We start from the raw sequence: 27,520 nt of genomic DNA, 5'->3' as shown, positions 1-27,520 counted from the left end.
AGGAAAATGTATTATACAATTGTCGTGTGTAATTGCCAATACATGCATTATAAATATGTAATAAAAAATATATTTTTGCACTTTTTCACATTTTACCTGAAACTGTAAGAGCAGATTTCTTTATTATAAAATTATGGACAGTGACATCCTGAAACGTTATTTAAAAGCATACATTAGCATGGAACCTATGGACATAATTTAGCCACTGTTGCCTGTCCTCCTAGTGGCTTGGAGGTCTGTAAACAACTCCGGAGTCCGGACAGTTGTGAGGTAGAAGATCACGGTGACCGGGGATCCGATCGAAACCCCCCTTGTGAAACACATCTTGTTCTCTTCTGCGGTAAAGATGGCGGCGTCAGAGGGGGCGCGCAGTGGCCGGAGAACGGCAAAACCATTCTGAAACCGTCTCTATCTTACAGAATACACCGTTTGGGTCGCCGTTGCCATCTGCCTTGCGACCCGTTGGATCACCGTTAGGATTAGATTATTGCCATACGCTTCGGTTTTTGGTCGGATTGTTTGAGGCAGGGTGGGTGGGTTTCACTGATAACTGCTAACGTTTGCTAACGGGGCAAGTGAGCGAGCTAAGACAGCAGCTAGCAGCTAGCAACGACTCGGCGAAGAGGGACTGAGGAAGACTATTCCGAACAGGCCGCTCCACTTGGGGGATGTGAACTTGAGGTAGACAGGGGGTTTGCTTCGTCCCTGTAGTTGTTACACGAAAGTGTCGGGATGGGACAACAGGTAGGCCGCGTTGGGGAGAGCACATCAACCGCACTCCAGCCACCACAGCCGCACGCCGCGCCACAGCCGCACCAAGTCAAGGGGAACAGGGGGAGCAGCGCCGGGAGGAGACCCCGAGAAGTCGGCGGCACCACCGGGACACCGCCGGGCAGGACAGCTGCGGTTAACGTGCCGGACCCTGGGACTAATATCTTCACGAAACATTCAGGTAGCGACAAAACTACATTGTTCAGCAGGATGTGGGTGTGGTGGTCGGTGAGAAGAAATCACTGTTACCCATAAATGTGTTTACTAGTGATAGTTCTAGTGTGGGCTCGCTGAGTTGGTGCCTTTCCGACGCGTTAGCGGTAAAGGCCATGACGAGCAATCCATTTTCTTCCTTTTCAGTTAGAGCTTGATACCATACAATGTACAATCTATATGTATGTATGCGTTTGTGTAACGTTGTATGTGATTAGAAGATGCCTCGCAGACAGATGGGAGACTGTCGCTGATATAGAGTTCATTCAGGATGGCCAGCTGTGCCTTGCCTAAGGGGAAATACCGAGTTAGCCAGTTAAACGCACGTCTAAAGCCAATCATTGTAATACTTCTCTTGGTAAACAATGATTCTTGCCACTAGGGAATGAGCAGCAACTCTGCTCCATTAACTCAATGTAACAGCTATCACAAGCTCACGTTACTTCCCGAGTGATTCTCACATGCTCACTTATGCCGCTGTCTGATAATGTCTACCTTTACAACACACTCAACTACTAATGGGATTAATGCCTGGAAGACTGCATTCTCTGATTTCACGAAATCATTGTGAATAATTGACGTGGTTTATTTTATATTTGATTGCATTACCAGCCATACACTGCAGAAAGACTGAGCAGGAAATATCAAGTGTACGTTTATTATAACTAAATCATGCACACACGAGCAGGCATTTGACATTTCAAACTTATGGGATGAAGAATGCTATAAAGTACAGTGAATTGCAAGTTGAAGCAGGTACCAGTTACCCTACCCACCAGCCCTCCCCTCATATTTCACTTACAGCGCTGGCTCCAGTCCTGTGGCCTTTGAACTGTGGAAAACACTGAATGGATTTGTCTCTTGCTTCCTAGCCTTTCTACCCTAACCTAGACCATCTCAAAACCCACTCTGGTCACCCCGTCCATGGGGTGTCTCGCTCCAGCTTTCTCAGAGCGTGTCCGTGAAATCCACGACGTCTTGGCGAGAGTTGGACTTTTTCAGCTGGTGGGCTGCTTTTGTTCCGCCCATCTCAGTGTTTCTACTGCAGATAGCCCAGCGAGAGCACGAGAGAGAATTAGGTTGCTTGAATACCATTCCAGCAAGCAAAACCTTTCCTATTTGGTCCTTGTCGTAAAATGAAGAGCCATAACGAGCTACTTGCATATCTTGTCTAGTTTTTCCACCCATGTCCCAGGCCTTACTTCACCACAGTGTTACCCAGAAAGGCAGGAGGGGAAGGTTGGAGCATTAGGGAATGGAACATGATTGCGTTGCCCTGGCTGTCACATCTCAACTGCAGATCTTCCCTAGTTTGGGGGCACTTACAGACAATGAAACCCGCACAGCGCACCACCAATTATTGTAGGCAATGTGCCTTTTGCTACGAGTCTCTCGAAAAGCCTGGGCTGGTTATAGAGGCCAGTGTGTGGTTCCATCGCTATTCTGTGGAGTGAATGCTACTCTTTTAGTCGCTCTGTAATGTAACAATGACTCTTAAGTGAGAGGACTTGGGACGGAGCACTACCTCTTTCGTTGACCATTCAAATGTCCCTTTCATCCAAGGGAGGCTAAAGGAATGGCTAGTATTTAAACCACTTAGCATGGCCTCAAGTGTTTAAAGAGTCAAATCCAAGGCCAATGATTAAGATCTAAGTCAAGTTGGGGGAAACCTGACACAATCAGAGTGTAAAACTGTTTGGACCTTAATGCACTATATTTGTGCTTAAAGCAATTTGTGATGCCTAGGAAAGTTGTGAGTCGTCTGATTTAAGATTGTAAAATTAGTTTTTTGATCCACCAGTAATCTATTTCTAGAACACTATCTTGTATACTTTTGTTTATGCTTTCACTCTATCTGGTGTCAGAGAAATGTATTACGTCGAATTTCGGCCCCGATTTTTCTTCAGCTCTCCAACTCTAGTGGTAAATGATCGAGTGATGATGAGGATACCTTGTTGTTTTTGTATCACTGGTGCATTGACGATTGCTTTCATTGTGTTAATATTGTTGAATCAGATGGGTTTAGAATACTAAATGAGTTGACTTGATGGGATTTCTTACACTACGTATTTACAAAATGGTATCCCCAGCTTTGGTTCAAAGGTGTAATTCAAGTGACTGGGGGATCAGAGAGTGATTCCAGCGATGCCAATATGCCCTCTTTCTTTCTCCAGCTTACTAGGAGATTTGTCCTGTTTAAAACTACAGAAGGGATTGACATGTTTAAATGCCCGGCCTGATCCGGCTTTATACTGTTTTGTAATAGAGTAGATTTCTAAAGCGTGGCCAGCGAATATCACATAGACAATAAACAAAGACCTCTGTTAGTGTGAAACCGAGAAACATTGCAGGCGCTTCCAAGCGCTGGGCCTTCCAGAGTTGATGCCAGACTCCAGTGACTCACTATGTGGGACAAAGACAACACGACTGTGGGTCTTCCTGCTGGCCCCCACGGCCTCTCTCCTTCCTCCCGTCTTCCTCTGTGTCTTCTTAGCAGTGTTTTATCAGCCCTGTATCTGTGCATTCCTATGGTAGTCTCACTACCACTGCCCCCCCCCCCCAACCGCCGCCAAACCCCGCTCCTCGTCTTCCCTCCCCAGGCAAGGTGACTCAGCCCCGGTCCCCATCTCGGGTCACCCTGCCATTTTTCCTCCTGGGCTCATCACTAATTCAACGTGCCTGACGCCCAGTGGAGCCAAGTTTCTACTTTGCAGACAGACAGCCCATCTAGGAGCCGCTGAAGGGTAGAGCATAGGTGAGGGTTACGTCGGCCCGGCCCGGCCCCCCCCACGATGCTGACTCAAAGGGATTCCAGCTGTGTTCTGGAGTATTGGTTATGGTGCTGTGTTCCTGAAGCGGAGCTATCCGTCGATTGACGGGTGCCAGAGACTTTCTTTTACTTTTGGCCATGTCAGGAGCTTGGGAATCTTGTTAACAGAGCCTTTTTTTTTTTACTTCATCGATTAAAACTATCCTGGTAGATGCTGAAGAATGAATGCCACAAGTCATCCAGGCCGGTTGGTTATTGTTATTTTATACCTAGTTATATTGGCCTGCCTTTTACTTTTATACCACTTGTGCTTTTATGCTGAATTGAATAATTCATATATATTATATATATATTTTCACAGCCTCATCCAACATTAAAAGTCAGTCACTATCGTCCTATATTGACTGAAATGGCTTCACTGTTCAATTTCCTTTCAACACTGCATCGGCTTATCTATTTTTACCCTTTCTGGATCATTAAAATTGGGGCAGATGAGAGGATTTGATGCTTCTTCGTTTGGCAGTTAGCGGCAATGTTGGGCGCACTGGTGAACGCTGCCCAGATCCAAGATCCATAGGCCTGAGTTGATTTGCATTAAGCGGTACAATTGGATTAGAAATAAATCCACTTGCAATAGGCTGTGTGTCGCTAATCCCTGACATCCAGGATAAAGGCTGCTGCTGCTGCTGGTGGAAGGAGATCAGCATTTCTAAACATGTGTTGACTGTAAGACTTTCACAGTGTAATGACTGGAGGTAATGATAATAATAGCGTTATTAGTAAGGGCCACTCCCATTGGCTCTTGCCACTAGGGGGAGCTGGGGCCACACCTCCTCTGTCTTAAGCTTTGTCGTTATCCCAGGGAAATGATACACTTGCTAGTCAAATTCCACAAAGTTGACCTATTTTCTGGTTGGATGTTTGCATAACATGGCTTTGGGTGGTACAATGCATCTATCTGTTGGTTCTCTTCTCTGTCGTGGTGGCTTGTTCAATAATATATGTCTCCTGGGTCTTCAGCCTCTGCCTAAATGTCTCGTCACACAGGCCGTGTAGTCCACCAAGCTCTGACACATTCACTACAGTCATTTTCAATCGAGGAAAAGCCAGCATCAAAGCTGCCACTGAGTCTTGAGATTACGTCTTCTTTGGCTGCTCTTTCCCCTTATCCTGCTGCGCTCTTATTAGCAAGGGTTTTTAATTATTTTCACTCCAAAGAGAGTGGAATCGTAAGGGTATAATCAGTGCAAATCCCACAACCATTTGTGGTAATTGCTGATACAAAGCCCGTCCTAACTGAAGGGCAACAGGGCATGTATAACGGGGTAGGAAGATTCCTTCAATTAGAAGGCCCATATTTAAACCTCAGTCATGGCTAGGCCTTTTATTTCCACTGAAGTGTCCTTGAGCGAGATATTGAATCTCCTCAAGATCTTCTTTAGCTGACCTTGCACTCTTAATATCCCCGTGGAGGAGGCAAGCAAGCGGAGCGTAAAGAGAAACCCAACTTGGTGACTGTCTGCCTCTACACCACAACCCCCAGACATTAGCCTCCGCACTGGGCATGTACTGCTGCTCTTGCACAGCCCTCTCCTGCAGCTACCAAGGCTGCATACTGCTCCTGTTCCGTAGCCTCCACGCAGGCTCCCATCGTTAGAAGCCAGGGATTAAGTACCACATTGGCAGTGAATGATTGGCGTTCCTGTGTTCCACAGCAGATGGTCGAAGCCGGGCTTTAGGCTGCATCTATCCCTTTTGCTACTGGAAAGTGTGGGTGTTGGGGTATGCATGCTTGAGCTTGAGATGACCTGAATGACCCTGCAATATTGTGCTACTTTTTGTATGTCTGTCAATGTGTACGATCATGACGGTAGTGTGTTGTTTTTCCTATTTGTGCTTTGTGTACTTTTATTTTGAAAGGTAATCAAAGATAATAAAAGCTTTTTTATGTTGATTATTACCATTAGCAGTTCCAGTGCTAAGTGCTTGTCTGGACCCGTTGGATGAACTCTTCTTGTTGTAACAGTGCGTCTGGGTGCTGTTTCATTGCACACGTTGTACTGGGAGAATCTCTAGCTGCAGGGACAGGGCTTGAATGCCAGGCCTGTTTAGTGTTGATCTGCTTCCAGGAGTGTTGCTTGCCCGTGGACATTATCACTGCTGCTTATCTCCTTTGTTGCAGGCAGGAGACCTGGCCCCAAAGTGTGTGTGTGTGTGTGTGTGTGTGTGTGTGTGTGTGTGTGTGTGTGTGTGTGTGTGTGTGTGTGTGTGTGTGTGTGTGTGTGTGTGTGTGTGTGTGTGTGTGTGTGTGTGTGTGTGTGTGTGTGTTGGATAACAGTAACGTACAGTCGTACACCAACACAATACACCCACCCACATAAACAAACACGCCCGCGTGCTACAATACATAGTGAGGTTGTAATATACAGTAAATCTTTTTGTTGATGTCCATTTCCCAGCTATCATCTCTGATTCGAACCAACTGCCCCCCCCAGCCGAACAGTCAATCAGAAAACCCTCATCTGGCGCCCGCTATCACTACTGTCTCTCACAACCCCCTCGTGATCCAAGCACACTAGCTCTATGTGTTGCTTGTTACTCTTGTGGAGACAATAGCAGTTGATTAAACGAGCTGGCTTGTTCAGCTATCTCATTGATACTTCATAATGTCAGCATTGTTCCTGCCCTGTTTGCCTTGGCAGCAGATTGACAAATGCATGTGGCCACACATGCCTGCCTTATCAGGGAAGTCAAAGCCCTTAGTTGTGTTGCCTGTAGTGTGGTGTTGCTTCGGTCACTTCCAGCAGTGCACAGTCAAAGTGTCTTCCTCAGGTTCTCCATGGTGCTTGAATCTCCCAAGAGATCCGCGCCATGTAGCCTAATACCACTGGATTAGGTGCTTGATTGTCGATTCTGTTTTCTGAACTGAGGCCATTGTATTTTGTGTCAATTAGCATATATAAAAATGTAGTGATTTTCTTTTTGCGTGGTAAGCTACTGAACTCCATGCTTTTCCTGCTTGTATCTGCCATCTGTCGGGGTGGTTCGGTTGCCCAATATGTATTTGGCGGTAAAGAAGAAGACTATATATCTCGCTCAAATATTCCTATTTTAGCGTGTACTTGGCCTCATTGTAGAGGAGTTGCCGTATTTGTATGAATATTGAACTGGATGCCATGTCCCATCAGACTGATCTGGTCACCAGTGGTCACCATCAGGTGAAATCCTTCCAGTTCTACTAGAAAGTAAAATCCCAGGTTTGGTGTACGGTCCATTTAGCTAGACTCGATCGCAGGGAGATCCCCCCACACACAGCCAAGCTTAACTGGGTCACACACAGATTAGCTGGCCAGACATCTCAATTATCTCTGGTTACTCACTAAGTCCTAATCAAAAGGATGAGACGGAGGAGGAGGATGGGAGGAAGGCATAGAACCCACCAGATCATGTGGCTGGCTGAGGTGGTCATTGTCAACACGCCTATTTTACCCGGGGCTTTTATTGGATCACGTCAGTTACCACACCTCTGCCAGACAAGTTTACATCATCAAAGCACTCTGTGGATTATTCAACAAGAGTGAACCGATCCAAAGTCTGTAACAAAATGACATAACAGCATGAATTATATGTGCTGGATAGGAACAGTGTTCTTTCATCTGCTTTGGGTATTGAGCAAGGCCCGAGACTCACTCACTCACTCACTCACTCACTCACTCACTCACTCACTCACTCACTCACTCACTCACTCACTCACTCACTCACTCACTCACTCACTCACTCACTCACTCACTCACTCACTCACTCACTCACTCACTCACTCACTCACTCACTCACTCACTCACTCACTCACTCACTCACTCACTCACTCACTCACTCACTCACTCACTCACTCACTCACTCACTCACTCACTCACTCACTCACTCACTCACTCACTCACTCACTCACTCACTCACTCACTCACTCACTCACTCACTCACTCACTCACTCACTCACTCACTCACTCACTCACTCACTCACTCACTCACCTTAACCTCCATTTCTTATCCCCTTCCAAAACACGGCTATAGGTTCAATTGTGTGCATCCTTCATCTCTGGAAGGATGCTACAGTCTTGAAGGTGTGAGTTGTGTGTTATAGATATACATATTTTTTAAACCTCAGCAAAAGGAAGACGTCCTGTAAGTGGTCATGTGACGCTCATCCAGTGCCCTGTCGCATAATGCAGCACTTAGCCATGCTGCCTGTACGCCTTGAGGGAAGCACTTAGAGCCCATTATTCTTCCCATAACGGGCCCTCCAAGGGCCCCGCCAGGGAGGGCCAAAGCCTGTGGGTTAGGGCTCCATTGTTCCCCCGTTCCTGCCTGAGTGACTACTGGCCCTTGGGCTCAGGTCGGTGATTTCTCACTTCCTAATTAGTGCCCTTCCAGAGGAACATCCAAAGGCGTTGCCGGGATCTGTCTGTGGCGGTACAGGTGTTAATGGTTCACTCAAAGCCAAAGGTCAAGGCCAAGAAATGGGCACAAGTGTCCTGTCAGTACTTGAACATGCGTGCACTCGTTCTTATTCTGAAGTAGCATTGGTAATGGGAATGTTGAAGTCTCATCTGATGTCTTTATACACGTTCATTGGTAAAGGAGGAGCCCTCCTTAATGAATGCAACGGTAATCAATGTGGCTAATGGGGCCCAGTATGTTAGTTTAATATGCAAATAACATGAAGTGAAATGGTACATAATGAAGCAAACAGTCAAATTCCTCAGGTTTCATGTACTTTGATCTGTTTATTACATTTGTCTCATTATTGAATCAAATATCCACTGGGGACTTGTTCAGATGTTACAGGGCTATTAAGGTTTGATGAACCTGGTATTTGATCAGTTTTCCAAAGTTTAATCGCATTATATTATTATTGTCGTTGTCATCAAACGATTAATTCACTTGACGAAGAGCTGCATCCACAGTGCTGTTGTGCTGTTGTCTTGTCAGTGGCTTTCCCTGATTTCCCACCCCCACCTCGCACTTAGCTTCCGCCCTCTGCCTCTCCCTGGGGGTCCGACCCAGCTCTGTACGCCTGCATGGCGTCTTGTTGTGTACGTGGCCCTCATCCGTGACATTGTCTCGGCTCATTGTTTGGGGCTTCCTCCAGCCAGAAGGCCGTTTATCTGCAACTTCTGGCCAGTTGGACTCCATGTGGAGGGTATTTATGGGTGTTGATGCTTTTTTGTTCATATGCTATACTATGAATACCTCTCGGCACGCTTGTTTCAGATCGAGGTAGTCCGTGTTCAATTAGAAACAATTATGTCTTTAATTGGCATGCGTCTTACTGTTCATTCAATGAAATGTATGGTTGGGGTTTCACTAAATGGGAGGAGACGCACACATGTGGCTGCCATAGAAGTAGGGTCTTGGTGAGTCTGGGCGGATATAATATCACCACTGAGGCACATTCACAATGTTTGTATGTTTCAGCAAGCATGTCTGTTAGCACATGCATGTAGAGAGTTGGTCGGGGTGGAGGGGGTTTGGGGGGGGGGGGGGGGGGTCACCTTCATCCCAGCTGTCTTGGAGAACAGGGGGGGTAGTGGGGATGGGGTGTGGGGGGGGGGGGGGGTGCTGGAGGCTTGGCCTGCCAATGGGATCCACAAGCATGCACAGCCCACCGCGCTCACACAAGGACACAGTCTCTGCCCCGCACACATGTGTTCTAGCCCCCCAGTACGCACAAGCGTACAGGGCACACACACAGGCACGCGCCGAACTCCACACATACCAAACGCTGTTTCGGTCAACTCACCATGACAGTACACCTTTTCCAATCTTAAGTCTTTTAAAATGTTTGGTCGACCACACCATATCCAGTTTTAAGGTGCATTTGTTATCTATTAGAAATCCAATGAATACTTCAAACAATCTCGTGAGGCTATTTCCTTGTTGTTGTGGTTGGCAAGGTGTTGCTTTCGTCATAGCCCAGTCTCGAGGTATGATTTGAGTGTTATGCATTTCCTGGAGAGAGTGTGCCTTGTCCCTGTTGGGAAATAGCAGGTGGGTAAGAGGGGCATGGCAGAATATCACTACTTCATTAGAGCGACATTCTCAGAGAGAGTGCTGTGATATGCACGTGGGACGAACAGTTGGCCTTACCCCCATGTACAACAGTTGCATATACAGATTCTTGAAACATGCACACTCGGGCTGTAGTCATCCAAAGAATATCTTGGTCGACTGAAATCAATCTGGAGATAACTAATCTTCACGTTATCTCGAGATTAACTCAATCGGCCACAGAACATTCTACTCTAGATGTTAGCCTCAATATCACCTAAGTGCTTTTTGAAGGAATTACTTGGGTTTCAGATCTACTCTTGTTCTGAGTCCGACTCTGTTACGGCAGAGCTTCAATATGAAGAGGGTCTCACACCAACATGATGTTTTGTCGTCGTTTTCAACCAATAATTATAACAGAAGCTTCGGAGTCTTGAATATATCATCATTATTCAAAATTTAATTATTTCGGATGATATAGCCTAGCACCACCAGCAATTTTTCAACATTTGCATGTCGACCAACCAACCAACCAACCACAACTTGACAGCCCTTGTACACACATAAAAACACACACTTACACACTCACCCTACACTCACTCCCTTCTCTAGAGGCATAGTGTGGATCAATAGCACTGGCCATCTGCTGTGGCCCACAAGATCAGCGATGACGAATGCCCCAAGAACACTCCTACACACAAGCCCGCACAAGCACACACTTCACACACACACACACACACACACACTCCCACACGAACACGCACACTCCCGCACACACACAAATATACACATGCATACACACACACCCATACCTTACAGACGGTCATACCCCCAAACTTCTCTGCATACATGCACCCTTCCCTCCCCCCTACAATATTACAGTCGCCCCCACCACCACCACCACCACCACCACCACGCGTTGCCTCCCTCACAGTGCATCACACCACAGAGAGCAGCAGTCATTGCTCCCGGTGCTGCCCGGATGGACCCGGGAGAGCTGAACCCCGTTAGGCCACATCAAAGCCAGTCGGCAGCCCTCCAGAGACTAGACCTTGGACAGGTTCACAGACATCCCAGTGAGAGCGGAGCCCGCTAGTCACCGCCGGCGTCTCTAGACCTCAAAGGTGGTCCCGATCGTGGGTAAAAGAGAACGCTGTGCGGGGGGTGTCTACTACCTCCGCCGTCGTCATGCCGGTTTTTTTCAGCGCAGGAAACTTTTTAAGCGTCTAGGAGCGTCATTGACTCTAGCTTGTCTGCGTCTTTCCTTTTTTTCCCCGACGGCTCTGGATTGTATCCTTACATTTCCTTCATTGGGATACTCCACCACAAGATGTACTGGGAGCTGTGGCTGAGTCAGGTCACTGCCACCGCTGCACTGCAATGCATGCTGGTCCACAACAAAGGTGTGTAGTGCTTTGTGTAGTAGTCATCTTAGAAGGGATTTGCATTGGACTTTGGACTAAAGCAGATCACACGGTGTGTTCTCTCAACATTGTACTCGTCCATTGTTATACTTCAGATGCTGGCTTGAACAACACCATGTAAGAATGTTGCTACCAGAGGGTTTGTGTGCTAACGTCTGGATAATTAAAACTCAAAAGTAACTTCCAAATATCTGGCTGTCTCTAAAGAACGGATCGCCAGCAGACACATGTTCAGTCTATTCATGCTGTGGTTCCTCAGTTGTGGTTGAATGCGGTATTGAACCACAGCGCAAGTGAAAGGATCCAAAGGTTTCGATCAAACTATCAAGCTCGTTAAAAGTCTCTCCTACTTCTGTATTTCCCCGTGAATGGTGATTATGCTACTCTGATACCACAATACGGAAACTACATAACATCCCTTTAGTTTCCACTTACTGATACTACTAATACTCAACAATTCCTTAGCTAGCATAGCTCTTGTTTTGTTTCTTAACCGATAAGGGCTCCGTCTCTCCACCCTATGTATCACTGTCCCTTTTGCTCTCGAAGCCCCGCTTCAATCTCCCAGCAGCTGTCCCGACGCGTAGTGGAGTTTGGCAGCAGCTGGCGAATTGTGTGACTTTGTCTGTGTGACTGTGTGTACAATGGCTGCGTGTGTTGCTGATAAACGCATAATCTGAAACCCACATTCATAGTCACTCACCGCACAGGTGACTATGAATGTGCGTTTCGGATCCAACATTGGGCTGAGTGGGTGTGAGCCCGTGCATAGGTGCCGCACTGTCTAAGGAGTGTTAAGTTGCGTGTCTCTGACTGTACGTGTCTTTTCATGTACTTGACTTAGTTGCTAGAACTTTTTCCGAGGACCATCTCTAGGCATTCCTGGGACATGAGCCATTATTTACCTGCGTTTCGTAGCTACCCCGGCGCCCGCCTCTCCTTATGCACACACCCCCACACAATCCAAATCCCTCCCCCCCCACCGTGGCTACCTGCTTGTGCTCCGCACGCCGTGTTAGATCAGCGTGTGTGTCTTGTGTACAGCAGGACTCCAGTGGTTGTTCATAGAGTCGGATAGATTATGTTATTGAGTTGCCTAGGGGCGAGCAGCAGCTTTGAGGACCAGTGGACCAGTCTAAATGGATCGGGCCCCCTAGATTTGGGCCAGGCCAATGGGCCCCAACCGACAGGTAGAGGATGCAACCTTCGCCGGCAGTCTCTTTTGGTTGTTGTTGGCGTTGTACTGGACAATGGCTTGATTTTGTGTCTGAACCGGAGGAGTTGCTGTGAGGCTTGGAGAGAGAACAACAGCATAGGGGGACCAGGCCAGGGTCTGCTGCTGTTCTCCCTCCATCAGCCTGCTACCACACCTAGCTGTGTCAGGTTGATCCTTGACCAGAGCAATGCGTTGGTCACACACTGTGCTGTTCACCGGTCGTTTCCAGCAGATACCTGGACCATCCAGAGTAGCGAGGCGATGAATCAGTTGGGCATTCCGATTATTATATTTTTCTAAATTGCTCTTAAGCTTCTTGTGTGTGCTTCTTGTGGGTTGTCAGTGTCTCTCTTCTTCCATCTGTCTCACTCTGTTTTCTCCTCTGCCCCCCCCCCCCCCCTGCCCCTCGTCTTCCTCCAGAAGCTCTGCACCGGCCCTTCGGCCTGGACGCGGCCGCGCTGACGGAGGCGGTACGCTGGAGCTCCAAGGAGAACCTGCTGGGGGCGGCGGAGAGCGACCCCAACCTCTTCGTGGCGCTCTATGACTTTGTGGCCAGCGGCGACAACACGCTCAGCATCACCAAAGGTAACCACCACACATTGACACATCGGAGCAGTAATGGTGAGGTGTCTTGCTCAGGGACACCTCGACACTCTAGCTGGAGCCCGGGATCGAACTCGCAACCTTCGGGTCACCAGCCAACTCTCTCTACCTCCTGAGACACAGGCCGACCCGTAAATGACAAAGGGTTTATTCTTTCTTTTTTTCACACAAAGTAAATTTCTGGTCCACGGAGAGTCATTGCTGTGAATAGTTTTTTTCAATGTGTCACGCAATATGCGGGTAATCTCCGTTGTCTAGACTACAATGCTTGGTGTTGATGCCTGATCATCCAGGTTGCCGTAACAACCGTTCCACTTCCCTAAAGCGTTCAGAACCACGCCCGGATGAGCAACTCCTCTGGCATCGATTGTGGTCATCAAGGCACGGCACCCCTTTCAAGTTTCAAGGTGTTAAGTGAGTGAGAGTAGTGACGGACCGCGGGGCGCGCATGAATGAACGTCGCCTGCTCCGATGGTTTGTTTACGTTGCAACATAACTGGAAGTGCGTGTGGTTGGAATGTGGTGAGTCAGCAGAGGTTCACCTGCTCCCCCCCCAGGAATGATGACCAACCTCTGGACAGATACCGTAGCTCCATTGTGTGAACAAGCAATGCCTGAGCGACCAGCTCACCAACCCACCGGTACCGGTTTCACCTCCTCCTCAGATAGCATCCACCAATCACCTGAACTCGCAGCAGGGTTTTCAAGTGGTCATTATTGCTAATACATTTCCGGATTTGCTGTGGCTGTTTGCTGTGGCTCTTCCTGAACACTGAATTCTTAGCATCCTGTTGGCTAACTGAAAGACGGTACTCACCAACAACAACGTAATAACTTATTCTGTGGTAATATAATTCAATCAGGGTGCTGATGTAGGAGTCCAGGGTGACGGTGATCCCCTCACCCTTTAACCTTGTTTTGTTTGTTTTGTGTGTTATTTTTCTTTCTCCCTCTACATTTTACCAGTGGACCGACTGAACCCACCCCCCCTTACCTCCCCTTGAGTCATGAGCTTAAAATATCCCCCCGCCGATTACCCAGAGACACGCAGGCTTGATCCCCGGCCCGTCTAAAGTGTTAAACATGGGCCAGTGTGTTAATTGTCCCGTCGTTCTAATGCCTCTCATTCCAGCGGCCTTGGACTGAGGCGACGCTCGCTGCCTTGAGTCATTGAGCCAAATGTGAGATTACGCAGACGCACGCGTGAGCACGCCGCCCATGCATGCACCGACGTGAAGCCGCCCCCATCCCCACCGTTTCTTCCGGTGTTTATTTTCTCTCTCTCGCTCTCGCTCTTGAACCCGGGGCCAGACACGTCCACGGCGTGCCCCGGCTCTGAGGCAGTGTTAACATGAAGTCCGTTCAACTGTAATAATAACAGGTGGAAGTGGTCGAGCGTGGGCGGGGGCGGACAACAAGAGAGGGCCCCCGAGGCTGTGACCAATCGCAGGCTGCTCGCCGAGCCAAGCCAAGCCAAGCCACGCTAGTCCAGACAGTGCCCTGCTCATAGCAAGCATGCCTCCCACCCCCCCCCCACTTGCTCTGTGCCAAGGGTAGACCCCTTCCCCACCCTGCAAACTTTGACTTCACACCCACACGTAGTCTAGTCAGGAGGATGCTCTGAGAAAAGTCCTCTTCCCGGTGCAGTTTCAGCAGGGTTGTGATGTCGTACTGCATGCTATGTTCTTGGCGTTTACATCGCACAAGATGGCTGATTGTTGTGGACGATGAAGTCCTACGGGGGACGCTTCACCGTCATCGGTTTTAAGTCATCATGAGTGGCTTTCGCAAAGATTATGACGTCGCCTGGAAAGATGACAAAAATGACTGTTAGGGGTTTTATAAACGCATTTGAGGGTTGCATAACTGGTGGAAGCACTCGGACGAATGGTGAGGCGAGCTGGACAGGTGGGCAACCGTAGAGGAGCATGTGATGGCATGGGACAGGGTTTCCATTGCCCCCTCAGGAAAAGCACTCCGGTCTAGTCGCTGTCAGGCCCACTCACCGTCACAGGGCCCTTGCTGGAACAGAGGCTCTACCTGTCCTCAATTCACTTTCTTCCCCCCCCGTCCCCTAGTCTTTCAGCCCCCCCTCTCTCTTCACTTTCAATTTAACTCCTAAAAGCTGAAGCCCTTAGCCGATAGGGTATGTGTTGGATTCGTAATAGTGTTCACCTTCTGTTGAGGATACCACGATGTGTGGTGCCACGGGTGTGTCGTTTGGTAGTGGGTTTAGTTTGGTATGTCATTTGTTTGGTATGTTGTGTTCAGTTTGGTATGATGTTCGTTTTGGGACGAAGTGTAGTTTGTTACAGTTATCGGTATGGTGTTTAGTTTGGTTAGGTACAGTATTTGTTAGTGTTTGGTATGGTGTTTAGTTTGTTATGGGGTTTAGTTTGGTTCAGTGTTTGGTATGGTGTTTAGTTTGTTATGGGGATTAGCTTGGCTCAGTGTTTGGTAAGGTGTTTTGGTTTGTTATGGGGTTTGGTACAGTGTCTGATAGGCTGTGTGGCATGGTGTATCTCATTCCTCCACACGTTCCTCCACCTCTGCAACACTGCTGACGTCAGGGGGGGGCTAGGAGGGGCAGGAGTGGCCCGGGCCAGGTCTCAACACGCACGGCTTTGGGATGTGTTCCTTGCACACAGGTTCAGAAACCTCATACGTGTGTCTTACTGTCCTCTGCCCTTACATGCGTTGGTATGCCTTATGACCCAGTGTCTTTTGGATGATACCATCCCTCTCCACAACACAAACAGTCTGTATCGCTATCTGTGACGGCAACTAAAGTAAAGCTAAAAAGCTTTCTTTGCTATGAGTCCGACTCATTAGCTAATGTTATCTGACATATTGGTTTCACCGATATATCTTTCATAGTTTTCCCTGACTATCAAACCTGTAACTATTTTGTTTGAGCTTCTCAGACACTAGACTGCGACGGCTGTTCCTTTGCGTTGGATCTAGTAAAAACGAAATATCATTGTTGGTTTAATGACGGTATGAACTAAACTAACCTCGCTCCATCCACAATGGCGCCTGTTACATAAATCTCCTCGGCTGTGTTCAAATTGGGTCACCCGTTCCCCCTGTTCCCTTTTATAGCGAACCATACACAGGCTACACCATCTTATCTCTTCTCCTTCCTTCTCCTTCTCCTTCCCCCCCCCCCCCCCATCCAGGCGAGAAGCTGCGGGTGCTGGGCTACAACCAGAATGGCGAGTGGAGCGAGGTGCGTTCCAAGAACGGCCAGGGCTGGGTGCCGTCCAACTACATCACGCCCGTCAACAGCCTGGAGAAGCACAGCTGGTACCACGGGCCCGTGTCGCGCTCCGCCGCCGAGTACCTGCTCAGCTCCCTCATCAACGGCAGCTTCCTGGTGCGGGAGAGCGAGAGCAGCCCCGGGCAGCTGTCCATCTCGCTGCGCTACGAGGGCCGCGTGTACCACTACCGCATCAACACGTCCGCCGACGGAAAGGTACAGGAGACTTGGGGCGCGGGGGGTTGTTCGGGCGTGGTGGAGGGAGGGTGGGGGGCGGGGGATGGGTGGTGGTGAGGAGGAGGAGGAAGAGGAAGAGGAGGGCCGCTTGTGCCACTACCACAGCAACATGTCCTCTGACGGAAAGGTAGAGGAGACTGGGGGTGGTGTTGGGGGAGGAGGAAGAGGAGGGTCGTGGTTTGGCGTGCGTTCTTGGTTCGGTTTCCTCAATTCAGACTTCTCAATGGCGCTTCTTCAGAAATTGTGCGACTGTTGGTGGAAATGTTTTTGGGTGGAAATTCCGACTGCACTTGTTTTGGATTTCTCTCTTAATTCGTGTGACTGGAACAAGATGGTTTTTCCGCACTTCAGTATCTCGTGTCTGTGTCCCCATGTCGATCACTCGTCTTCCTAGACCCAATAGTCTGAGGATTCTTCGTAAAATGATTGAAATTAACTTTTCTAAAACTTTTCTCTCCGTCTCTCTCGATCCCCATCTTGCGCTCTCCCGATCCCTCTCCCACTCGTCCTCGCTCTCTCTCGCACTCTCTCCCGCTCTCTCTCGCCCCCTCCCGCTCCCTCACACACTCTCGCTCTCTCTCTCACTCCCCTCCCGCTCCCTCTCTCTCCCTCCTTCTCTCCCTCCCTCTTTCCCCCTCCCGCCCCCTCCCGCCCCCTCTCGCCCCCCCAGGTGTACGTGACGGCGGAGAGCCGCTTCGCCACGCTGGCGGAGCTGGTCCACCACCACTCCACGGTGGCGGACGGCCTGGTCACCACGCTGCACTACCCGGCGCCCAAGTGCAACAAGCCCACCGTGTACGGCGTGTCGCCCATCCACGACAAGTGGGAGATGGAGCGCACCGACATCACCATGAAGCACAAGCTGGGCGGCGGGCAGTACGGCGAGGTCTACGTGGGCGTCTGGAAGAAGTACAGCCTCACCGTCGCCGTCAAAACGCTCAAGGTGCGTTTGTTTCGAAGATGAACGGAAGACAATTTATTTTTGTTTTGTTTTGTTGTTGTTTGAAAAAGTTCTGTTTTTTCTGGAGTGGGCTGATCTGTTTTGCTCTTGGATTTAAAGTGTTCATCCACCACAGCCCGAATCTTCTAACAGAACATATAGTCCAAGCACGCTGGTATTGGAGCACCGCCTGCTGTTAGTTTTGTGGTACTGCATGTGGTGTATTTTTTTGATGTTTTAAAGTCTGGTGTTTTGTCGCCATTCACTATTCTATTCATAGTCGATGGTCTCATCATTTAATCCAATCATCATATCTAAATCGGTTTGTTCCCATGACAGGAGGACACCATGGAGGTTGAAGAATTTCTGAAGGAGGCGGCGGTGATGAAAGAGGTCAAACACCCCAACCTAGTCCAACTACTAGGTCAGTGGCTATGGATTTGTTCTTAGGACTACAAGTTCCATTCAATTGTATTTGTATAGCCCTTAATCACAGGTACAGTCTCAAAGGTCTTAACAGGCCGTATATTTATGACACCCCCAGAGTCTAGCCCCCTAAAAACCTCCCTTAATTAGCAAGGAAGAAATCTTGAGAAGGAACGCGAGTGGGGGATCCCTCAATCCAGGGATGATCAAGAGTGCAATGGGTACCATAATCGAAGTACATACACACAGGCAAAACAAGTGTGAAGTGTACAAGAGAATGTGCCACCGTGACGGAGGTGGCACATTCAACATCTCGGCCTGAAGCTGAGATGTTGAATCTGCGTCCCCTACAACACCGTCCCCTGAACCCCAGAATAAACCTGTTTCTGCCCCGTCTCCTCCCTGCCCTCTCCGCCAGGCGTGTGCACCCTGGAGCCTCCCTTCTACATCGTGACGGAGTACATGCCCAACGGCAACCTGCTGGACTACCTGAGGGAGTGCGACCGCGAGGAGACCAACGCCGTGGTGCTGCTCTACATGGCCACGCAGATCTCCTCCGCCATGGAGTACCTGGAGAAGAAGAACTTCATACACAGGTGAGGCCGCGTGCGCGTGTGTGTGCGTGTGTGTGTGTGCGCGTGTGTGTGTGTGTCCTCACAAAAAAAATGATAATGTATTCCAGTTGGATGCTTTTATCCACAGCGTTGGGTTGCCTCAGCGGGAAATAAATCTCATCATCATAAATCATATTGAGGGGCGCCTCGGTGGTTGACCGATTAAACCTTTGCTGCAAGTCCTCCGCTCTCTCTTTCCCTCCCATACCGTCCTGTCTAACTTCTTGTCTATGCAAAAATAAATCTTCAATAAATCATATTGTGATGCCGAAATCGATGTATTTGAGTTTCAGACTTGATTTGAATATCTAAGTAGATATCTAATGTTTGATTTAAAGATGCACTATTATAACCTTGATGTTAAACTCTTCCACGTGACCCAGCCTGCAACTCCACCTCGCTCACCGTGTCACCGCTCTTTTCCCCCCAGGGACCTGGCCGCCCGGAACTGCCTGGTGGGGGAGAACCACGTGGTGAAGGTGGCGGACTTCGGCCTGAGCCGGCTGATGACCGGGGACACCTACACGGCCCACGCCGGCGCCAAGTTCCCCATCAAGTGGACCGCGCCCGAGAGCCTGGCCTACAACACCTTCTCCATCAAGTCTGACGTGTGGGGTGAGTCGGCCGGAGAAGACCCACGCAGCACCTCGCCCCAGAGTGCTTCTCCTTTTCCGCTGTGCCCAGGGATATTTCTAATGGATTTATTTTCTCGTTTGCGTCCGCTGCAGCGTTCGGGGTGCTGCTCTGGGAGATCGCCACCTACGGCATGTCTCCGTACCCCGGGATCGACCTGTCCCAGGTGTACGACCTGCTGGAGAAAGGCTATCGCATGGAGCAGCCTGAGGGCTGCCCCCCTAAAGTCTACGAGCTCATGAGGGCCTGTGAGTAGCGGCATGTCGTTCCACCTGCACACCGTTCAACCCCGTCAAAGTTAGACGGATACCGGTCCGTCTTGTAACGGTGATGCAATCAGATGCTTCACACTGCGTGTCGTATTACTATTCAACTATTAAAGAGATGGAGATGGAGAATAACAGTTGTAGTCGTGGTAAAACATTCAACACAGATCCATGTTATTTCTACAAAGACATTTTATGTTCTATTTACATTTAGGGCATTTAGCAGACGCTTTTATCCAAAGTGACTTATTTAAATTAGGCAGAAACATTTTCCTATGCATGTTCCTATGAATTGAATGATTTATTCTTACTTTTTTAGAATTCCCATGTGTTGATCATTTGACTTCTCCTAGATGTTTTTGTTGTTGTTTTACCTTGGATTTTTGTTTGGCCTTCGTCCACACCAGGCTGGCAGTGGAGCCCGTTGGACCGGCCCTCGTTTGCTGAGATCCATCAGGCCTTTGAGACCATGTTCCATGATTCCAGCATCTCTGAAGGTAAAATAATACACACAGCTTATCCAGCTGCAGGGTTGTCCTTATGTTGTACCCCTACCTGAACCTCTCTAGATCCCATGGTTCGGCAAGACGTGGGACATCAACCAGGACTCAAGTCTTCTTGAGATTATATGATATTGATTATTTCTATATTTACCCACCACTATGCTTGGATATCGAAACACTGTCCAGACAGGGCAGAGATTGAGTCAAGAGATTGAGTCAAGACTGCCCTGGCTGTAGTCTTCACCCCTCTTACCGTAAAAGCTCTTCTCGGGAAGAGGGCATGCAGGGACTGATGATGAATGAAGACCTGATTTAGCTGTGATGCTACATTAGTCCTGTCTCCTTAATGCAGACAGCGTAGCTCTCATTAGCAGTAGTAGTCATAGCTGTGCATTGTTAAATGGACTGAGACGGTGGGTGTGACTAAGGTGGTAGCCAAGTCAATGCTAGGATGGCGGTACATCGTCTGGTGTCTACAGAGTTGCATATCCCAATACTGCTGTGCATGGTACTCCTGAGTTAAGGTGCGTCAGGGGGAAAATACACATATTTCCCAGAGGACTTTAGTAATTACAGTGGCCGGAAATAATGTAGTGGTGGGCCTGGAGATTGGAGATTTGAATGCGTGGAGCGGATGAGTTTCATCACCAATAAAACGACATAATGACTCCGGGGGAGCGTGGCTGGAGTGAGGGACGGATATGTGTCTGACTCACGCACACCGTAATGCATGCATCTGCATCTGGGTTCCTAGAAAAGGAGTGTTTTCCTGCCAGGGATTTCCGGTGTGTCATCATCACGGCAAAACACAGGATCCTGGTCCGTTCCCCGGTGTCCCTGAGCAAGGCACCTCCACCAGGCCGCCCCCGACGGGCTGTAGTGCCTTGCATGGCGTTATTGAACGGGTGGATGTTATATCAGTCAACAATTGTAAAGCACTTTGAATGGGCCACACAGGTCTGAAAGGGTCCCAATATGAATGCAAACCATTCATAATAGATTTTTATTCACTCATTCCCTTTTTCAGAGGTCGCAGAGGAGTTGTGCAAGACCTCCGGCCACGGAGGTCAGCCGCACAGCTTCGGCCACGACACGCCCCTGCTACCGTCCAAGTCCCGCACCCTCCGCAAGCACACGGACAACAAGGAGAACATAGAGGGCGGGCTGGACGGCCGGACGGACCAAGGCTCGCACAGTCTCTCAGGTACAGCCCACACCAGCACCCGCCCGTCGCCGGGCGCCTCCAGTCCTTACTCTGCAGGTACCCGGGGCCCCGGGCCCCCAGGGACAGACGAGCACCTGCAACGGCGGCAAGCGCGCCGCCTGAAGAGGACGGGAGCAGTCTTCCGCGACGACTGACTGCGTGTAAACCCGTGGCTGCATTTTTGTGGGAACAACCCCGCTAGTCCAATTGGATCACAGCGTTCGAATCAGAAGTCATATGGATGCCATGAAAAGCGCAAAAGAGCTATAAAGAGCCCTCCTTCTAACAATTAGTGTTTATGTATGTGGTGTTATTTGGATCATCATTAACATGCAATGGATTAAAATCGTATGAATGTGCATTTTTTTTCATGCTACGTTTGATTAAATCATTTGTTTATTTTTTATGTTATTTAATGTTCTGTTAAAAAAATAAAGTGTTTCAATTTGATTTCCTACTAAAATATTAATATATTCACTTTCTGGTACATTAAACCTGCCCACAACTTTTATCAGTCTGGTTTTATTCATGTTTAGAATTCATCAAAAGCTATGTACACATTGCATTTACCTAAAGTCAAAAGCACATAACGAATGAAAATAGAAAACCCTTTCTCATCCTTTTTCCAACCTTTTTTTTCTGTTCATTAGTTAAAACAAATCACAACCCCTTTGACAAGTATGTCAAATATCTGTAGACAAATATAACATGACTATTGAAACATGAATAATACGAAGATGTGTAAAATAACTTTGATTTGTTAAACGATTATATGAACTACACATATTGCCAAGGCTCATTCAACGGAAGTTAATAATTCACCTCATGAGATGACCTTTCACTCTTTCTCGGTCTGTTTTGACATAAACGGTCCCTAGCGCTTATAAATAAAGTTACGCAACATCCATTCTGCTCATAATGGAGATCAGGCGTTTGACAGGTTTACTCAATCTCAGGGCTTTTTCCCCCTAAATGTTTCTCCCCCGGGCCAATCGTCTTCCTGTCTTACACAAGCCACAGTTGTAAATCATCGACCTCTGCATGAGTGCGCCACTGGCGCAGCATCAAATATTCCCCTCTATTTGCCTGAAATGTGTTATTCTTCCGTCCCTGTCACCCTGAGGATAGACAACAGCTTGCTGTCGAGAGAGTGAGGATCACGATGTAACTCTTCATAGAAAGGTCCACGCGTAGCCCTAGTGGGCGTGGCCTCTGCGTCTACCAAACAAGAGAAACAAACCTTGTTTAGAGCTTTATTTAACACGCAATAAACCCATGGTGGACAGTGAACGTCTCTCTCAGCCTAAAGAGGGCCCGGCAGTTCTGTCGACTGACCCCACCCTGTGGTCTTCTGCTCCTAGGTGTGGTCTCCACCGTGCTCGGGGTGGACGTCCGGTCGGGCTGCTCCCCGGCCCTGCCCCGCAAACAGCAGCCCCGGGACAAGTCTCCCGGCGGCCCGCTGGACGACGCCCAGGACGCCGGCACCTTCGCCCGGGACCGCAAGGCGGGCTTCTTCAGCTCCTTCATGAAGAAGAAGTCCACGTCGTCCTCGTCCACCTCCTCCGCCTCCCAGCTGCAGCAGAGCGTCCCCACGCCCCCCAAGAGGAGCAGCTCCTTCCGCGAGATGGAGACCCAGCCCCACAAGAAGTACGAGCCCACCGCCTCCTTCAGCGGGCCCCCGCCGCTGCCCCAGCCGGACGTTCTGGGGGGGTTCTCGGCCTCCCCGTCCCACTCCCACGGCGAGCCCGCCCAGACCCAGTCTCGCTGCTGCGGGGCCACCTTCGGGCCGAAGCCCCCCGGCGGGGGGGCCCAGGTGGCCAGCGGCGGGGGCGGCAGCGGCTGGGGCAGCCTGGCGGGCTTCTTCACGCCGCGCCTCATCAAGAGGACCCTGGGGCTGCGGACGGGCAAGTCGGCCTGCTCGGACGAGGCGGTGGGCGGCCCCAAGGCCTTCCCCCGGTCCAACTCCACCTCGTCCATGTCCGCCGGGCTACCCGACCTGGAGCGCATGGCGCTGACCTTACCCAGGAACCGCACGGCCAAGCCCCCCCTGGAGAGGACCGCCTCCACCACCTCGCAGCCGGAGAACGGGGCCCCGAGGCCCTCGGAGACCCCGCCGAGGAGGATGGACGAGGGCACGGCGCAGATCAGGGAGCGGCCCAAGGCCAAGCTGCTGCCCCGGGGCACCCCGGGGGGGCTGAGGGGGCCCGGGGTAGGGGGGGAGTCGGGGGAGTCGGACACTCTCTCCCGGGTCCGGGAGGAGGGCGGGGGGCAGGACCGGCAGCAGGCGCGGCCCTCCCCGTCAAAGACCTCCGCTTCGGGGGCGACCTCGGCCGCGGCCGGCGCCCCGCCCGCCCACAACCACAAGGTGCCGGTGCTGATCTCCCCCACGCTGAAGCACGGCCCCGCCGACGTGCACCTGGTGGGGGTGGACTCCCAGGGGAACCGCTTCAAGCTGCTCACCGACCACCAGGGGGAGCGGGACCGCCCGCGGCTGGTCAAGCCCAAGTGCGCCCCCCCGCCGCCGCCCACCCTGCGCGGCGTCTCCCACTCGTACAGCGGCGACGGCGAGGAGCAGATGGCCGGGGCCCCCGCCGCCGCCGAGGTGAACGGCGACACGCTGAAGGGCCCCCACCGACCCGGGAGGACGTCGTCGGGAGGGACGGGGGCCGGGCGGCCGTCGGTGCCGCCGCCTCAAGTGCCCCCGGCGTCGTCTCCCTCCCTCTCTCCGTCGCCCTCGGCCGCCGCCCCCACCAATAACCACGCCCCCCCCGCCAAGCTGGCCAACGGCTCGGCCCCCTCGGCCCTCCCCTCCACGGGCTCCAAGGCGGCCCTGCGACGGACCCGGCAGCAGGCCGAGCGGCCTCCCCAGGAGCGGGCGAGCCGCAAGGCCCTGCTGGAGTGCGCCGAGTGCCTGAGCCACGCCCTGCACGTCGGCGGCCCCGAGAGCCCCTCCAGCAGCCAGGTGCTGGACTCTGGCCACCAGCTGCTGGGCTACTGCTCGGGGTACGTGGACCGCATCCCCCAGACGAGGAACAAGTTTGCCTTCCGGGAGGCGGTGGGGAAGCTGGAGCTCAGCCTGCAGGAGGTGAGGGCGTCCTCGGCGGGGGGAGCGGGGCTGAGCAGCCTGGGCTGCGGCCCGGCGTTGGACAACCTGCACAGCTGCGTTAAGGAGATTAGTGATCTGGTGCAGAGGTAGCCGACCACCACCACCACCGCCGCCGCCAACAACAGCAACACCTCCCTGGACAGCTCGACAGACTGCTTATACCCCCCGCTCCTTTCAATGCTCCGGGCAGTAGGGGCCGCTCTTCCGGGGGGGGGGGGGGGGGGGGACACAGTGGGAGGAGCCCCTCAAAAGTATCTCAGAGAAATCACTACAAAGCGTTCTTTTTATTGTTTACAGAGAACTGTTTCATAAGATGCCCGGTGTGGACGCTCATGTTGCTCTGAACTGTACATATGCAAGATGTTTGTACCAGACTAAATGTGGATCGTTCGCCTGCTTGCTGTTTGAATGTGGGAGTGGGGGATCATCTGTGGGTGTCCATTCCCACGAGTAGCGAAAGAATAAGCTTGATTTGTGTCGGTTAGTCAGTCGTACACTGAGGAAGGTGTAGATGGTGGTTTTGACCCAGTCTGATTTGAAACCAAGGTGCCAGTTTTCCCAAGCCAAGACGAATGACAATATATTTTGTGTCTATGGGGACCATCCTTTTAGTAAGTATTTGGGTTTACCTCTAGTGTTTAATCAATCAGTGTTTTGGCCAACAGTGCTTTCATGCCATTGTTACCTGAATCTGGTGGATTTTAATCGGCAATCGCAGTCTAGAAATCATCCAATAGTTGGATCTATCTTTCCAATGTGCCATTTCTAGATGCGTTTCCAAACTGGGGAAGATTATAGGAGAATCGATAGGGACACACGGGTCAATTGAAGAGTTTGAGTTAAATGTTCTGTTTAATTATCTAGGCTCAATAGAACAATAAGCATGATGAATAACACATTCATTATATTACTCATATCCCTTTTTAAGAGATTTAGTTGGGGAAATATGGTTGTCTTTAGTTTTAACCACAGCAATTTGTTTTGGATGTGACTTGACTAACTTCACTTCTCACCACAGCACACACTACACAAGGGGGGGGGGAATGAATCCCTTTTATTCCTTAAGCATTTCAAAAACTATATTTATGTCCAGTTTGTCTTGCACACCACAATAAAGGTTGAACAGTACAGCGAGGAGACAGCACAGGGTAGCACACTCAGAGGCGACTTGGGACTATATATATACCTACAAGTGTCCTTGGATATACGGACAGAGCTGGATTCCCTTACAGCCTCGTCGTGGCCTCAGTGCCTCGTTTTAATTAACGCTGCAGAAAGACAACACGGCCGCCTGCTCACAGGAGCCACACCGGACCGCTCCCTACGCAAACAAACTGCAGTTATGTCTTCAGCACATGAGTGATATGTACATTATTGGGTTTAAAAGAATAAAGCGTTTTAGAATGTCTTTATGTCCGAACTTGAATTTTAAATTATTATTCTTTTTTTTTTCTTTTTTTTTTAAAGCACAGACCTATTTTGACAACAAAAATGTTATGTAAATATTTGATTTATTTCATATCCAGAAAATACATTTCTATGTGTGGTCACATGGTTGTTCAGAGCAGTGTTTTTTTTCTTTTTCAACTGAAAAGATGTACTGCAAGACTGAGGCCCATTCAAGCCCCCCATCTAATATATCTGCAGTATGAATGTATTACTCTGTGGTTCGGTCCTGAACCTGGTCAAATGTCTTTATTCTCTTCAGTTGACAAAGGCGCGGTGCCATATTGTGTGTTAAGTATTTATTGATCCATGGCCTCGGTTTATCATTGCATCTATGATGGATGTCCCGTTTACAGCATTTTACGAACTACAAATTTGCACCATGCTCGTGAGACATGCATACCGCCTGGTCCTCTCTCATTATAGCCATTTCTCTATTTAACGTCTTCTGTAAATTTGGCTCAAATTGAAATGTACACTGGATAAAGCCAATGGTGCATCGCTCGGTGTCTGAACAATGTAGCCCTATGACATTTGAATTATCAATGTTGATTTCACTCAATGATCAGGAGATGTATGTTTGAATCCTGCACATTTCATTCGGCTTACAATGTGCCTCTGATGAATAAAATGCCTGAATTCCTGCCAAATGGAAAATCTGTTTTTGTTTTTTTTAATGTGAGGTTCAAATGAATAGAAGGTATGGCGTGGTACAGCGAGGGTCATCCAATGAGAACCTCATGATTCATTGTGCCTTTGTATGAAAATAAAAGCCCTCGTTTGGTGCACTTTTTCAGTTACAGTTATGGGTAACATGATGACGGCCTTTAAAAAAAGAAAAATTAAAGTAATTGGATAAGCACCACAAAATACTTGCTTTTGATTGGTTTAATGGTCCAGCTCCCACTTGAAAAGGAAATGTGCAATTTTGTTTATTTGCTAACTTATTTATGGCCATCAGATAATGTACAGAGGATCCCGGCTGTTCCATGGTCCCGGAATCTGATTAAAAATATTTGCTTCAACAGTAATGTCTGCTTTTCTTGACCGATAGTAATTTGGCCTCTTATGATGCAATTCTTTCCAGTATACTGCATTTTCCTCCTAGTTTAATGGGTCGTTTTTTTGTCGTGGAACCTTTGTCTACAGGAGCAGATTTCTTCACCACATTAACCTTTGAGGAGACCAGTTGAGATTTATTTGTATGTGTGCTATCAGGCTATGAAGCAAGTCGCACCGTGGCTCAATACTAATACCTTACTCCAATCTAAGGTCGGAACCCATGGTATATTTTGTGTTTTGGCTATAAATGATCAGGCTATGTCCCCAGCCTGCTCAGGACAAACTTCTGATTGTGTTTATTTATGCTGCCTGTATTTATATTGTTAATGGAGTTTCTTTCCTTTCAGTTATAATTTTTTTTATCAGAAGATAACATGTGTGTACACGTAATACCAAAGGCCACTTCTTCAGTTGTTGAGTGCAATGAGAACACACACACACACACACACACACACACACACACACACACACACACACACACACATACACACACACTGCAGATGTGAATCTAAACAGGGATGAAAATACAGCAGAGATGTTAACATATTAACTCATTCTATTGTACAAAATACATTTTGTTTTTTATTTAATGCTCATGTGTATTACTGTGAAGTTCTCATCAGTGTTAAACCTATTGTAAATAATAAAGTTATTGCCAAATACCCTGTGGTTTTTGGAGTATTATTTTACTGTCTATCAACAGTTACATTTATAGCCACACCTCTGTTGTGAAATATGTTCGAGGTAAAAACGAAGTTCATCCCACGGTTGCCATTATGAGA

At 49.3% G+C, this 27,520-nt stretch overlaps 1 protein-coding gene across 6 annotated transcripts; it reads left to right on the top strand.

Annotated features, from left to right (window-relative positions):
• Window positions 1-200: 200 nt before the first annotated feature.
• On the top strand, window positions 201-27,405 carry abl2 (c-abl oncogene 2, non-receptor tyrosine kinase). 6 transcript variants are annotated; one of them, XM_060067822.1, is made up of 12 exons: window positions 257-952; window positions 12,860-13,024; window positions 16,222-16,517; window positions 17,209-17,481; window positions 17,818-17,902; window positions 18,323-18,500; window positions 18,949-19,133; window positions 19,247-19,399; window positions 19,825-19,914; window positions 20,675-20,825; window positions 20,948-21,124; window positions 22,486-24,011. In XM_060067822.1, the coding sequence occupies exons 1-12, from the start codon at window positions 733-735 to the stop codon at window positions 23,879-23,881; spliced, it is 3,369 nt and encodes a 1,122-aa protein (XP_059923805.1). In that variant the 5' UTR covers window positions 257-732; the 3' UTR covers window positions 23,882-24,011. The 6 variants fall into 6 exon arrangements, with proteins under 6 accessions (XP_059923806.1, XP_059923802.1, XP_059923801.1 ...); XM_060067819.1 differs by lacking the exon at window positions 20,675-20,825 and having other exon boundaries at window positions 256-952; window positions 12,863-13,024; window positions 22,486-27,405; XM_060067818.1 differs by lacking the exon at window positions 20,675-20,825 and having other exon boundaries at window positions 256-952; window positions 22,486-27,405.
• The last annotated feature ends 115 nt before the right edge of the window (window positions 27,406-27,520 follow it).

This window comes from Gadus macrocephalus, chromosome 12, assembly GCF_031168955.1.
Source record: "Gadus macrocephalus chromosome 12, ASM3116895v1".
NCBI classification, from domain to species: domain Eukaryota; kingdom Metazoa; phylum Chordata; class Actinopteri; order Gadiformes; family Gadidae; genus Gadus; species Gadus macrocephalus.
Note: the sequence above shows the minus strand (reverse complement) of the source record. Positions and strands in the feature narration are given on the sequence as shown.

Coding starts and splice junctions, on each gene's coding strand:
- abl2 (XM_060067818.1), top strand. CDS start 733: ATGGGACAACAGGTAGGCCGCGTTGGGGAGAGCACATCAACCGCACTC. Junction 13,025..16,221: donor CACGCTCAGCATCACCAAAG/GTAACCACCACA, acceptor CCCCCCATCCAG/GCGAGAAGCTGCGGGTGCTG. Junction 16,518..17,208: donor ACACGTCCGCCGACGGAAAG/GTACAGGAGACT, acceptor TCGCCCCCCCAG/GTGTACGTGACGGCGGAGAG.